Raw genomic sequence first — 15,177 nt, 5'->3', positions numbered from 1 at the left:
TACAGCAAAATATTCATGATCGCCCCAGAAAGTACTTTTTACCTTATAGATTTGGATATTTTTGATAAAACATTATTGCAATTCAGAAAATTCGAAGTCTCGAAGTCTATGAAGGATGTTAAATGCTGCAAATTGCTCTTTTGAACTGCCTTTTTTTGGCTATAACTTCTTCGTTTGATAAATGTGGAAAGCAGGAAAACGTTATTCCATCTACGTCACTTGTTTTGGTTCTGCCACAAACATATGGCTATTGTCAATCTTCTCTACTTAGACAATGCATACTTTTAATAAAATTATTTGTCACAGGTGAAAAATTTCTTGAATGTCAATATTTCAACTGGTATGACACAAATTTCGGTTAAACAATATTCAACACTTCCCATATGTGTTCCATCAACTTCAGATCTGACGTACAATAAGTATAAATCTGCTTTGCTTATAAATTTGAACGTGACATTTGCTCAATGTAAGACGAAACTAAACTTTACTTAAAGAACACACACATATATATATATATACATAACCGTGCCATATCCGTTATAAAATCTTGCTTTAAGTTTTCTTAGCAAAAATTACATCGCTTCAAATGATTTCCATTGTTTTAAATCTTTGGATCACAATATTGTAAATTTTTGCATCTTGCAATAAATGAAGAATTTTTCGACTGAGTAGTCAAATAAAAAGGAAGATCTGCGATACATTTACTTAGGAATGTTGAATTATATTGAACTTCTGATGAAATTTATTTTCTCAACGTCTCTATTGATTAACACATCAGGTAAGTAAGGCTATGTATTTTATGTGCAGAAACTATTTGGTTTACATGATATGATGGTTTACATAATATGATAAAATTAATTTAAAAAGCGATTACACAATTATCCAGTTGGTTATAAATGTACAATAAAATTTGATAATACATTAGGCTATCCATATTGATGCTAATCATAAATTTATAAGCTCTATTCTGTTTGGATGCTATCTTATATTAGAAAACGCGAGAGGAAAAAATGTGTGTGCCATAATATGATAAAATTAATTTAAAAAGCGATTACACACTTAATTATCCAGTTGGTTATAAATGTACAATAAAATTTAATAATACATTAGGCTATCCATATTAGTGCTAATCATAAATTTATAAGCTCTATTCTGTTTGGATGCTATCTTATATTAGAAAACGCGAGAGGAAAAAATGTGTGTGCCGTGAACGCAGTCAGCTAATCCATGTTTACGTTTACAAAGTGCTAAATGTTGCCATACTTTTTATATTCCCTATACTATTTATATTTGGCATGCATATTGATGAAGGTATATTCAAATTTGCTCCAGATATCTTCCCAATAGTTAAAAAAGTTAATGTTCGGATTTGTAAAATGTTTCCAAATTTTTGGTTCTTTTTTTTCCCTCTTTTGGCACGTTTATTTACAAAGTTTATTTATCCGAACTGTTAACACATAAAAATACTAACTTGGTATTTGAAACCACTGGAAAATATCTGCTTAATTGTTCTTTATTTTGAAGCTGTAGATGACAATGATTTATAAAGCAATTTAAAATGGAATCTTAAGTTTTAAAATTTTAATTTTAGAAAACAGTTAAGTTTTTTTTATAAATTTAAAACTGAGAATTTTTTTACTATAATACAATTAACAGAATATTATAAGAATTAAAGTCTAATTTTATAATTGTCATTCTAAGAACTGCTTTGACGTTAATTTTAAGATATTATTAGGCGAATGAACTTGATGGCACTGGTTGGCTATTTTAGTTACTAGTTGTTATTTACTGTTACTTTAGTTAACATTTCCAGCGTTAGCAGTGACATCAGCATCTTGGTTAATAGGATTTAAAAAGGCGAAGAGGGGAGAAAATGTATGTGTCGGGGACCCACTGTTGATCAACGTAGACGTTTGCAAGTAATATTTCCGAAAATGAGAGTAATCAAAAACAATCTGAGAGAGATCATTGAACAGTGAAAAATTTCAGCTCTATCCGCGCGTTTGACGAGTTCGTATTAATATTAGCGCATAAATAAAATTATTCGAGATAGATCATTGGGATTTAAAAACAAGGGTTGAACATTGGACAATATGCAGGTACGTTGGTTGGTCATTTAAATTTAGAGCATTATTCGATTCGTTACTGAATCGAGGGGCTTACTAATTTTGCAGAAAAGTTGAGACCTACATATAAGGCCATGAATCGAACTGTGTAATGTTTAATATGCAGCTGACGGTTTTGTTCGCATTAGGATGAATATTCAGTTCAAGCTGTCAATCAAGAATGAAGATAATGATGTTCAAGAAATTAAGAGATATTAAAATAAACTATTTAAGTTTAATATGAGATTAAGAGCACGCGAAGTTGAAATTTAAAACTGAGCAAAATTATATTTTAGGTTAACGGTGCTTTTATAGAAAAAATACAAACGTTATATATAGAGAGTTAGTAACTCAAAATGCATTTTCAAATAATTTTGTTTCTTAAAAGAACAAAAATGTTGTACCAGAATACATATACTGTCATAGATTTCTTTTTTTTTTCTGTAAAATTAACACCGCACAAGTTTGAATTTATGTTAAATTGCAGCATTAAAATTTAATTTATAATTTTATTTATATCCTATTTTCTGATTGTTTTTTAATTTATATGTCGTACTTGATATTTTATTCTTATTATACTACATTCACGTTTGATATTTTTGAAAGACTAAATTTTTTTTGTTTCATTTGTGTGTGTGCGTGCAATATAAAATCCGTACGTCAGTTTCCCTTCTACTGAAAATACGAACTTAAAAAAAGCAAGTAAATAAATAAAAATAATAAGATGATAAAAATTATTTAAAAAAATTATATATGCCTTAAAAAGTTATATTAGTTCTTAGCTTTATAATTCGATATTTGATTCTTAAATTTGTCAAAATTTTTTCAAATACATTTCTTGTATTCTAACCCATTGTTCAGGACCACCAGCGACGGAGCGGTAAAGTCACTGAACACTGGTAGTTCGGTACGAGGTTCGAATCCCGCGAACGGGCTGTCTGCGTGGGTGTTTTCGTGGTTTACCCCGTGTGTAACGTGTGTACGAGGCAGTTTTCCTTAGAAAGTCCTCCACGAAGGCATCTCTCCTCTTAGGCAGATAGCCCTCGAGGCTTTGCCGTAATTAAATAACCTAACCTAACCCATTGTTCATTTTAAACTTTAACTTTCTCTTCACTCAGATTTATTTTTAGCAACATGCGACTACGTCTGGAGACACAATTCATTTCTGAACAAAAACAGAAATACTTTCCTTCTATAGAATTAAAACTACTCCATTAACTTTAATAACTTAGTCTTTTTTACTATGTTTGACTTATTTTGTCTTAAGAGTGAGGAATTATTGCATTCTATAAGAGGCAAAATTAGGAAAACTATTCTGTTCTTTTCAGAGCTATAGTAATATCGTTTCACTTTTACTAAACTACCTTAGGTGAACATCACCTGACTTCCTTGTACGGCCTATTAAATTATACACATTTTTGCTGCAATTCAGTTAAATTTATTTCCTTGAATTTCATTAAAGATACATATATTTCTCATTCAATTAATTCACTTCTCGGCAAGGCAAATATACATAAAATCTCACAGCATCTTCATTAAAAATTGCAAAATAAAAAATAAAATAAATAAATAAAAATAACTTAAAACACAAAATACAATTAAAGACAGTTAAAAACAATTTTTTTCGATTGAAATTAGAGTTTCTATGCGAGAACAAGCAATTCGGCCAGCGGGCAAAAAGACAGATTTTTTTGGTGCAGAAATTGAAAGTTTACTTTTGGTCCCACTCAGCAAAAAGACACTGAAGTTGTGCACCAATTGACTTAATCCAACACTCTACTAAGATTTTCAAATGTAAACAAATGGCAGTCTCGTTTGGCTTAGCACCACTTAAACGTTTTAATTGTTGATAATTCAACACCTATTGCATGGAGATGAACTAAAGGCCGAATACCAGAGACAATCCCCTGTCCTGGTTAAAACATAGGAATAGCGCCCGATCTCCGGGAGACCAGCCAAGCGGGCGCAGCCCTCGCGGCTCCCTCCGGACTTTATACAAAGCTTGGGGGGGGGAATAACGCTCAGACATCTTTGCCCCCCAGGCCGACACCACTCCGGTTGCAATGTATATATACATAAAAGTGTTCCGTTCATTCTGTCAGACCCCAGCAGAGGACCGAATGGAAACAAATCCCCAAGGAAAGCCTCATATCAACCATGCCATGACCCCACAGCCAAGGGACAAACAAGACAGTACCATATAGTCCCTACGGAGACTGAACCATCCTCCGAATGAATGGAGGTTCTAGTCCTCTGAAGCCTGATTATATACCACCGTGGCCGAGACTGCCTAAGTACTGATCCTAGGCAGTAGCTTCATCGATTTTCCGGCGTCGACCACCGGCGGGATGACTAAAGGCGTTAAAACCTTAATCGAAGCTAGAACAACAGAATTCGATTATTTTAAACCAAAAAATGCGCAATAAAGAAACTGAGCTCATCGAGACGGGTAACAGAGAATCGAGCCAAGTAATATATATATTTATATACGTTTGACGCGGCCGATTGCAGGAAAGAGGGAGGTGTACAACTACATGATATAACAGTCTCACGTTTAAAATTGCAATATTCGTTTTTGAGTTATGTGAGATACATACGTAGGTACGTAGAAATGTCACAGAAAATATCTTCTGAATACATGTTAAATCCATTTTACAATCTGTTTTGGAAAAAGAAGTCATTTATTCTGTCCGTAGGTACAGATGTCACAGAAAATTATCGTTCAAATGGATTCCAGAGCGGTCAAAATTTATATTTTCGTTGAAATATGATGCCTGAAATTTTCCCGATTACAATACTTCCTTTATTTCATATACGGAACTAAAAATTCTAAGAAATCGGCTTATTTCTTTCTAGCAAGAATTACAATCGAACAACAAATAACTTTGTTCTGCATTCAAAACTACGACGGTTAATATATTTTTAAGATATGTAAGGATCTTAAGTTTTACTAACGTTTATTTTATTTTAAATCTTTACTATCACTTCTTATTTTCTACTTCCGGCCAGAATTAAAAGCTTTAACTTATTTATGCAAATTTGTCTTGCGAACGCCAAGTAGTTAAGTTGCGGCTTTCTGACAAGCAAGAGAGAGGAAGGAGTGATTAGGAGCAGGCCGCTTGCCATAGCAGTTTTACTCGGTTGCTGGTTGCCTTCCAGGCCAGAGGTTTAATCCTCTTGATAATTTTAAACGTATTGTAGTGTTAGCAGATCTCTGTACTACATACGGCTTTCAGTTAATATGCGGCCAATCTTCAAGTAGGCACTTGTTTATTAATCCAAAGTTAGTTTAGTTAGAGTTTAGTTAATATTTTTATATTCTTACGTTCAGACCACAAGTGGTTGGTCTCTGTATTCCGAAGTCCGGAAATAATTGTAAAGAGAGAAAAATAAAGGGTTTCGTATACACTTCTTGTGTGGTATTGTCTACTTCCCACATTTATTGAACATAGCTTTAGTAAGCTCCCTGTTCCGAGTCAGGTCATTTAATGTTCCCAAAGCAAGTAAGGAGGAACACTGAACCTGATAGTGGCGCCCGACGAAGAAGAATAACCATGGCCGAGTTTCAAGAAGAACCTGTGCTGCCTGCAGAAGCGGCTCAGAATCCAGAAATGCCAGCTGCCGCCCTGGAAGGATTTGGTTACATCGTCCAGACAATGCGCGCATCGATGAAACCAGAAGCAACATTTAATGGAAACTCACCGGTAACCAGTTTTTTGGAAAAATTGGATGACCACTTCATGCTGTATCCCGTGCATGAGTTCCAGAAAGTCACCTTAGCTACCAGCGCTTTGAGGGGCCAAGCGCTTAATTGGTTCAAATGTATAGGCAGAAGCCTCTTGGGTCAAGCGGGAAGTCCCACCTATACTTACGAAAATTTCAAGACTGCCTTAGTAAAAGCCTTCCCTGTCGTAAGGGATCGTGCAAAATTAGAAACGGAACTTTTCAGCATATATCAGCAACGAATCGAAAATCTTTCCACCTTTATTTTAAGAAAAATTCACGTCTTCAAACTCTTGTATGGAAACCGTCCGGATCCTGAGATAATTCAAGTGATTTTGCCAAGGTTACTTCGCCAAGTACAAGACTTTATTGAATTAAGGAATCCGACTACACTGGAAAAGTTATTTGAGCTAGCAATCCAGTTTGAAAGTAGAAGAACGGCGGACATTGAAAGAAGACGCCAATATGAGCAACGAAACCAGTTTGGTGCACCAAGACCACAGCAAAGTCAAGAACACGGCTACGGAAGCAAAGCGAATCAGTGGGCAAGGAAACCCGAGTATCCAAAAACAACCGGCGAACGTCGACAATTCAATAGTAATCCAGGAAAAAAGTCTGAAGGCCAGTGTAAAAAGAAGGAAAGCATGGAAAGGAAAAAAGAAGATTTAAACTAAAACGAATTTCTGCTGACGGGAGGGTGCGGAAATCCGAAGGCCAAGAAAACCTCTCTTTCTTCAAGTTAAATACAGTGATGGTGAAAAATTTGAATCTTCCAAAGATTGAAGTGATGGTGAATAATATCCCAGCCACCGCACTCCTGGATACAGGCGCGCAGTGTTCCTGTGTGGCAGAAGACTTTTTTAGGAAGTATTTTCGTAAATACCGCATACATAATTCGGATAATACGACAGTGGTAGCTGCGCAGGGAGAAAGATGCAAGTGCATAGGTAAATTACCGCTATACGTTCGTATCAAGGACGAACAAGTAAAGATTATGTTTTTTTATAGCAAAGAATTTGCAAGCACATATCATCTTAGGGAAAGATTTTCTTTCAGAAGCAGAAGCAACGCTGGATTTTAACGAAGGGTCCCTTAAGCTGACGATGAAACCAGTTCGAGAAGAAAAAACAGAACCACCAATGTTAAACCTTGACCACCTGCCTAAGGAAGAGCAACAAAAAATTCGACAAGTGGTAAGTGAATTTGCTTTGTTATTTAGTGATATTCCCGGATTTACTCAAGTTACTAACCCCAGTATCGACACCTGAGATTCACTGCCAGTTCGCCACAAACCATACCGATATGATAAGAATAAAGAAAAAATTATAGACTGGCACATTAGAGATATGTTACGTAAAAAGATCATAACGCCCATCTCAAGTAGTTATGCTAGCCCGGTTGTTTTATGTAAGAAAAACAATGACTATCCAGTAACACATCCAAAAAGGTGGCGTTTTGCGATTGACTATCGTAAATTAAACTCCATGACTAAATATCCGGTATATCCGTTACCTATTATTTAAGAAAGATCTAAGAAACATAACTTCTACCAAATACATGACTACTTTAGACTTAACGACTGGTTATTTTCAAATAGGGGTTAGACCGGAAGATGTGCCTAAGACTGCTTTTATAACCAAGTCTGGCACTTATGCATTCCTGCGTATGCCGTTTGGCCTTTCAGGGGCACCGCCAACATTTCAGCGATGTATGGACATTGTGCTAAGGCCTGTTCTTGGAAAGTCCACATTTATCTATTTAGACGATATCATTATTACTAGTGATAATCTGGACCAACATGTACAGGATTTAAGACAGGTGTTTTCATTATTAAATGAGGCCGGTCTAAAAGTTAATATCGAAAAGTGCAAATTTGCAGCCCCTGAATTAAAATACTTAGATTACAAAATATCTCAGAAAGGAATCGAGACAGACGAATCAAAAATAATCGCTGTGCAAAGGTATCCGCCGCCAAATACGGCGAAGAAGCTCTCTTCTTTTCTAGGACTTTGTTCATATTATAGGTCCTTTATAAAAGATTTTGCAGCTATTGCTGAACCATTGTTAAAATTAAAAAGGAAAAAGGCAAGATTCTCGTGGACGGCCGAAGCCTATAGTGCTTTCGAAAAATTAAAGCAAGCATTAACGCAAGCCCCTGTTTTGAAATTTCCTGAAAAGGATGAGAATTTAGAAATTTCAGCGGATGCTTCGGATTATGCGGTAGCAGCGGTACTTTCGCAAAATCAGCAGCCCGTGGCATTTTTTAGTCGAACTTTAAATCAAACACAAAAAAATTATTCCGCGACTGAGAGAGAGGCACTTGCAGTTCTGTTAGCAGTGCAAAAGTTCCGAGTCTATTTTGGAAGGGCGCCAATAACAGTGTATTCTGATCATGCGGCGGTAACTAGATTGTACTCAGAGAAAAACTTATCCCCAAGGTTAATACGATGGGCACTCAAGTTACAAGAGTATAATCTGGTAATCAAGCACACCCCCGGAAAGGAAAATATCCTAGCAGATGCCCTATCCAGAATAAAAATAGATGAAGAAGGTAATACTGTAAAGGTGGCAATGCTCACAGCATGTACAATAAATTCCCGAGAGACTGTAATAACCAAACTGGGTAAGGATCCTGAATTTAGAAACATTTATGAGTATTTAAAGGATCCTGAAAATTTTAGCCACCAAGATATTGTGGCGATAAAAAATAGAGCGGCCCATTTCGAACTAATAGATGGTCTATTATTTTATACAAAAACTACAAATTCCAACAACGAATTTCGACCTGCTATCCCAGCTAGTCTTAGATTAAATATCCTGCAGGAGTTACACGACTGCCCTTTAGCTTCTCATGCTGGTATTCGAAAAACTATCCAACGCTTACGCGAAGCAGTCTATTTTCCTGAACTGAAAAAGTTAACAAGAGCGTATGTCCAGTCCTGCCCAACATGTCAAGCAGTTAATTATATTAATTTCCGCCCTGCCGGGTTTCTAAATAGCATTAAATACGAATTTCCAAAATAAAATAATTGGCATCGATTTATTGGGCCCTTTCCCAAAAAGTCAGTTAAATAAAAGTCGCTGTCTCCTTGTTATGGTTGATCATTTTAGTAAGTGGACCGAAATTGTTCCCTTAAAACGAGCCTCCGCGAAATTAGTTACTGATTCTATTTTAAATAAATATATTTTAAAATACGGGGCGCCCCTAAAAGTTATATCGGATAATGGTCCTCAATTTGTAAGTAATGTATTTGAAGACATGTGCCAAAAACTGGGCATACGTCATTTAAAAATGGTCCCGTATCGGCCGCAATCAAATATAGCGGAACGGGTCAATAGAAATATAGTGAAAATTATCCGTAGTTATGTTAAAAATTTTCATAAAAGCTGGGATAACTATGTCAATGAATTTGCTTTCGCCCTTAGGACCGCAAAACATGATACAACGGGCAAAACTCCTGCAGAGTTATTTTTAGGCAGAAAGATTATAACGCCGTTAGATAAATTATTTTATGTGTAACAAAGTGCCCCAGAATTTAAAATGGGTGATATAGAAAAACTAATTAAAGAAGCAAAAAAGAATACGGAATTAGCACAGAGAAAACAAAAGCTGTATTACGACTTGAAACGACGGGGAGTAACTTATAAAGTAGGGGATGAAGTATTAAAAATTAAGCATTCACTTTCTTCAGCACCAGAAGATAAAACTGCCAAATTTTTTCCACGATTTGAAGGACCATATGTCATAGAAAAAATAACTCACGCTGTAGTAGTGTTAAAAGCTAGAAATGGTGAAACCTGCTCCGCAAACATTGATCAAATCAAACCCTACTATGATCGTAATAAAATGCAAATTTTCAAAGATCTTTTGCAGGATCCGGCACGGTAGACACCGCAGGCACAAGCTCCAGAAGTGGAACAACGACAAGTACAAGGGCAAGCCATTAAGAGGCAGGAGCAAGTGAAAAGAATTGAAGTTTCCCCGCGGGAAAATTGAAGGTAGCAAGAAAAAGAAGCCGTTCCACCGTCCAGAAAAGAGAGCTCACGAACACCCCCAGAATGAAGAAGGGAGAAGGTCGACGTATGCTAAGAGAGCCAGGAGAAATGACGGCAACTATAACCCGGCTCTAAAACGGAAGATCTACTCATCCGACAGGACTCTCCGCAGCAAATGTCGCCGAACTGCGGAAGGGCCACGAGCGGCGGAGGAAAAGTTACAAGGAAAATTTGAACGGCCAGCAACGAGGTCCAAGCAGGAACACGAAAGAAGTTTCCCGGTTCCGCCAAGACCAGCTTCCATCAAACGGCCAAGACCACAGGCAGAGGCGAAAAAGAAGGTATTCAAGGGTGACCGAACTGGAAAAAAAAGAAGCTTCTAGAGGAAGGCACTGAAGGGCGAGCCCGCACACGAAGGAGGGTAAATCAAATAAGAATCTACGCTACTTTCCAGGACTGGGCTCAGAAAAGAAAGTCCGAATGTCACAAAGATAAGTAAAATTTTATGTTACTTTGCAAACTTAAGTTAATCTTTCATTCTTACTGCAAGTGGCAGATTTCAAGAAGTTTTACCTCATGCGAGGTCTACCTTTATCGCCAAAAGGGCGAGAAATGAGTTGTTACCGATTTTGGTATTATGTTTTTCAATTACTCGCGCGTAAAACTAAAGTTGATGTATAATAGCAATGTGTAAATACTTAAATATTGTAAAAGTTATTGTATAAAATTTTATTTAAAAGATTCTGGCAAGAAAGAAGTTTTAGTCTGAAAGACTTTTCAAATGTAGTATTTCAATGTAGAAGAATTGGCACTTGCTTGGAAAAGAATAGAAGTTAACAATGTACTACTTATGTATGTTTTAATTTGCGTAAAATTAACGGCATGTTAATATGTTCTTATATACAATGTAAACTGTTATTTTAAGTGTTAAGAAATACTGTGATATGTTAAAAGTGAAAGTAATGCCAAAAATTTTAACTTATTCGTGTGACTGTAAAAAGAGCAAATTATTGTAAATATGTGTTAAAGGTTGAATGAATGTAGTTAGGCTCTCTGACGCTACACTTCAGAGTTAGCCACTTTCAGAATAGTACCTCAGGGTTTAGAGATGAATATAAGGTGTGTTATGAGGTCTTGTTATGTTGAATTTTAACACGTTAGTGTTTTGATTGCAGGCGGTAGTGTTGAACATAACTTGTACATAAACACGTTCATAAACACGAACATGTACATAAACACGTTCGTGTTTGGTGTTTTCTTTTACAACACATGTCAGAGAGCACGGGGAGAGAATTAAATAACGTCATGAATGAAATAAGAATGTTAAGAGAAATATAAGTATTCATGTTACTTGCCATTTAATTGTGTAATATTTCATTAAACTAGTTTTCTTCCAGATCTCTGGAAGGAACCAGATTTCAACTAAGAGCTCCTGTTTAGATGCAGTACAGATGAAAAGTAATTGTCCATGTAATTGATAATGTAAAAACGACTTTTTTTAAAATTTCTAGTTTCTAGTGAGAAATGTTTGTAAAAGATTGGCCTCGCGTTAGATTCTAGAGCTAAAAGTTTTCAACAAGGTCGTTTTAGACCTCATTTTCAAACTAATTAACTCTGGCGGGAAGTATGTAAGGATCTTAAGTTTTACTAACGTTTATTTTATTTTAAATCTTTACTATCACTTTTTATTTTCTACTTCCGTCCAGAATTAAAAACTTTAACTTATTTATGCAAATTTGTCTTGCGAACGCCAAGTACTTAAGTTGCGGCTTTCTGCCAAGCAAGAGAGAGGAAGGAGTGATTGGGAGCAGGCCGCTTGCCATAGCAGTTTTACTCGGTTGCTGGTTGCCTTCAAGGCCAGAGGTTTAATCCTCTTGATAATTTTAAACGTATTGTAGTGTTAGCAGATCTCTGTACTACATACGGCTTTCAGTTAATATGCGGCCAATCTTCAAGTAGGCACTTGTTTATTAATCCAAAGTTAGTTTAGTTAGAGTTTAGTTAATATTTTTATATTCTTACGTTCAGACCACAAGTGGTTGGTCTCTGTATTCCGAAGTCCGGAAATAATTGTAAAGAGAGAAAAATAAAGGGTTTCGTATACCCTTCTTGTGTGGTATTGTCTACTTCCCACATTTATTGAACATAGCTTTAGTAAGCTCCCTGTTCCGAGTCAGGTCATTTAATATTCCCAAAGCAAGTAAGGAGGAACACTGAACCTGATAGATAAAACTCGTATATCTGAAGATGTATTCTTTTTTTTTAAATTCCGTAACGAAATCAGTAGTGAGAAATTATCAATGCCATTATTACCCCGCAAGCATTTGCATTGGACATAGATACCCAAACTGTTTGCTTTCGCTGTTTACGGCAAACTCTTTTGTCTCGTACCTGGCTAAAATTTCTAGTAGTTGAAATGAAAGTCACAGTTTTTAAAACAGGAAAAAAAGTTGACTGTTTTAAAAACAGTTTTCTTGGAAATAGTTCGCTGGAATATGTCATAACCTTGCATATTTGTATGTCATAACCTTGCGTATTTTCTTGTTATTTGACGATTCGTTGGTGAGTTGTCTTTGCTGTGATGATGATATGCAAAGGTTACAGAATCTTTATAGGAACTGTTTCGAGCGATGGCGAAGTCTATATGAATTAGAATATAATTCATAAAGTTTTTACAGTTAATAATTTTTATGGAAAATGACACTGATTCAGGAGTCGCACTTTTATAAATGTGTTTTTCCTGGCTTTCCAATAAAATATAAAGTTTACTATGATTCTGAAGCAGAAGTTGTCAAGTCTGCATCTGTTGTTCGTAACCAGAATCTTTCTCCTTTTTTGGGCTTAAATCATACAGTTTATAATATTATTGTTTTAAATATAAAAATTTACGCATCTTACCTGACTATTTGTTCTGCTTATTTTGAGCCCCAAACTAATACTGATAGGGGGACCGGAAAGTAATGTCGCTTTCTTACATTAAATTCACACGAATAAATTTTTAACACGTTTTAATTTTAAATCAATAATGTAATCACCCTCGTTATGAACAACCTTTTGCCATTTAGTGTGCAGATTTTCATTCCCCGGACCGATATAAATCAATTGGTTTTTGAGTAAAATATCTCAAGATGGCATTTTGGACATCATTCAAATTTTCAAATTTTTTAGCACTAAGAAATTTTTGTAGAGATCGGCATGAATGGGAATCCGAATGTACGATATTGGGCGAGTATGGTGGTTGATGCAGCACCCTCCCATCCCAATTCATTCATTTTTCCAGTGTCCGTCTTACACAGTGCGATCTTGCATTGTCGTATTGCAGAATGATGCCTTTTCTATTGACAATCACCGGATATTTTTAGATTAAAGATTGGTTCACTCGATCCAATTGTTCACAATAAAGATCTGCATTAACAGTTTGTCCAGGTTTCAGCAATTCAAAATGAACAATTCCGCGAATACTCCACCAAACACACAGAAGCTCCTTTCTGGGATATAAACCCTTTGCAACTCCTATTAAAACCGCCTTTTGCGTTTTGGATTATCATATAGGACCCATTTTTCGTCTCCAGTAATCAAATGATCAAAAAACGGTTCTGTTTGGTGCCGTTGAAGCAATACGTTGCATGTGATGGATAGGTTGGCTTTGCTCTCTTCGGACAGATTATGGGGGACTCAAACACCTGCTTTGCTTATTTTTCCATTCTGCTTTAAATGTTCTTGGATGGTCGACCAAGGTTGGTGTTCAAGGATGGTCGACCAAAGTTGTTTGACATGAATTTGCTTCCACTTCTGCCCTTAGCATGTTGTTGTTGATATACGCAGAAGCGACATTACTTTCCGGTCCCCCTATTATTAGTGCTAAGATAATGATTTGTTCCTAATTAATGAAAATCGCGGACCCACTTTCTGTTCCACCCACGGCTCTAGTTATATTAACCTTACGCTTTGTAGCTTGGGACTGCTGCCAAAAGTTCAAGGTTGAGATATCTCTGAGGAAGATTCTCTTTCTGACCATAAAATGATTATCTTTGAACTTTTTTTAGGTCATCCGATTATATATTCTATTTTGTACACTTTTAATTTAAAAAGAGCAAACTGTATTTATTTACTGAACTTTGTAAGAGAGAACTATGTAACTTGAATAAACTTCTTAACAGTTGCTCTGATTGTATTGCATTATAAAGTGTTGTAAATAGACGTTCTACCGTTATTTTTATTGTGCTTCATTTTCAATTCTGATGAAGAATAATGGTGTCCCTTGGTGGTCTAAGGAAATTGATTGTTATAGAAAGCATGTAAATGCTGCTAGAATGCTGATTCCAGAGAGAAACAGTGTTCTTAAAGATATATATAAAATTAAATAATTTGACTTCCGAGATAATTGGAAGGCTAAATTAGCTAATGCCAAGCCTGATTCGTGGAGAAAATTTCTCTCAACTGTTAATGTTCACAATGTCTGGAAATATATATATATAAGTATGGGGTCAAGACAAATTTTGCGAAAAGGATTGAGATTTCGGGAATTAAACTCCTGGATGGCAGTGTTACTTCGAGTTTGAGTGATACGATTGTTGTCTCTCTTTCCAATGAAATTGTATAGCACTTTCATGCGGTGGATAGCACTTTTTTGCACATACGTTTCAACCTTTGTTTACAATTAGGAATTTTTCCAGCACAATGGAAGAGCGCTCGGGTTGTTTTGATTCCTAAAACTTTAGATACAAGAACCCCTTATCTTGATAATATTAGATGCATTAGTCTTTTGCCTACTTTGGGAAAATGTCTTGAAACTCTCTTCATTAACAAAATAAATTGGTATTTGAGACAGAAATGTGTTTGTAATGATCCTCAGTTCGGATTTACTCCTCGGAAGTCTGATGATGATGCCATTATTCGTCTTTGTAATATCTTGCAGTATGGAAAGAAAATGAAGTTTACAACAGCTCTTACTTTCTTGAATTTCAAAGGGGCTTTTAATAATGCTTTGTGATCATTTATCTTAAAAATTCTAAAAGATGCTGGTATACCACATAATATCTCTAACCTGCTTAAGCTTCTTGAACCGAAGGACCGCTGAGCTTCAGCTTAGCACCGAAACTAAGGTTTATTATCTAGAAAAAGGCTGTGCTCAGGGCCCTGTGTTCCGACCTACTCTTTGGAACTAATAATAAAAGATCTTTTAAGTCATCTCGACGGTTGTTTAAAAATTGCGTTTGCAGACGACTTACTTTTAATTTTCCGAGGAAAGACTTTAAATAACAGTCTTTTAAGAGTACAAGAAGTGCTAGATTTTGTCACCAACTGAGCGATTTCTCATAAACTCATTTTCAGTCCCTCAAAAAGTAAAGCT

General features: G+C 35.8%; 1 protein-coding gene across 2 annotated transcripts in view; it reads left to right on the top strand.

The window, feature by feature from the left end:
* The first annotated feature begins 478 nt into the window (after window positions 1–478).
* Window positions 479–15,177, top strand: part of LOC118182595 (neprilysin-2-like) — an 84,321-nt gene continuing 69,622 nt past the window's right edge. For both annotated transcript variants that reach the window (XM_085815149.1, XM_085815150.1), the window contains exon 1: window positions 479–778. In XM_085815149.1, the coding sequence (XP_085671275.1) occupies window positions 712–778 (67 nt within the window). In that variant the 5' untranslated portion in view covers window positions 479–711. The remainder of the gene's footprint in view (window positions 779–15,177) is intronic.

Source organism: Stegodyphus dumicola, chromosome 4 (genome assembly GCF_044657685.1).
Source record: "Stegodyphus dumicola isolate Sdum_Otavi_A_Nest chromosome 4, ASM4465768v1".
NCBI lineage: Eukaryota > Metazoa > Arthropoda > Arachnida > Araneae > Eresidae > Stegodyphus > Stegodyphus dumicola.
This window is presented reverse-complemented; position numbering and strand designations above follow the sequence as displayed.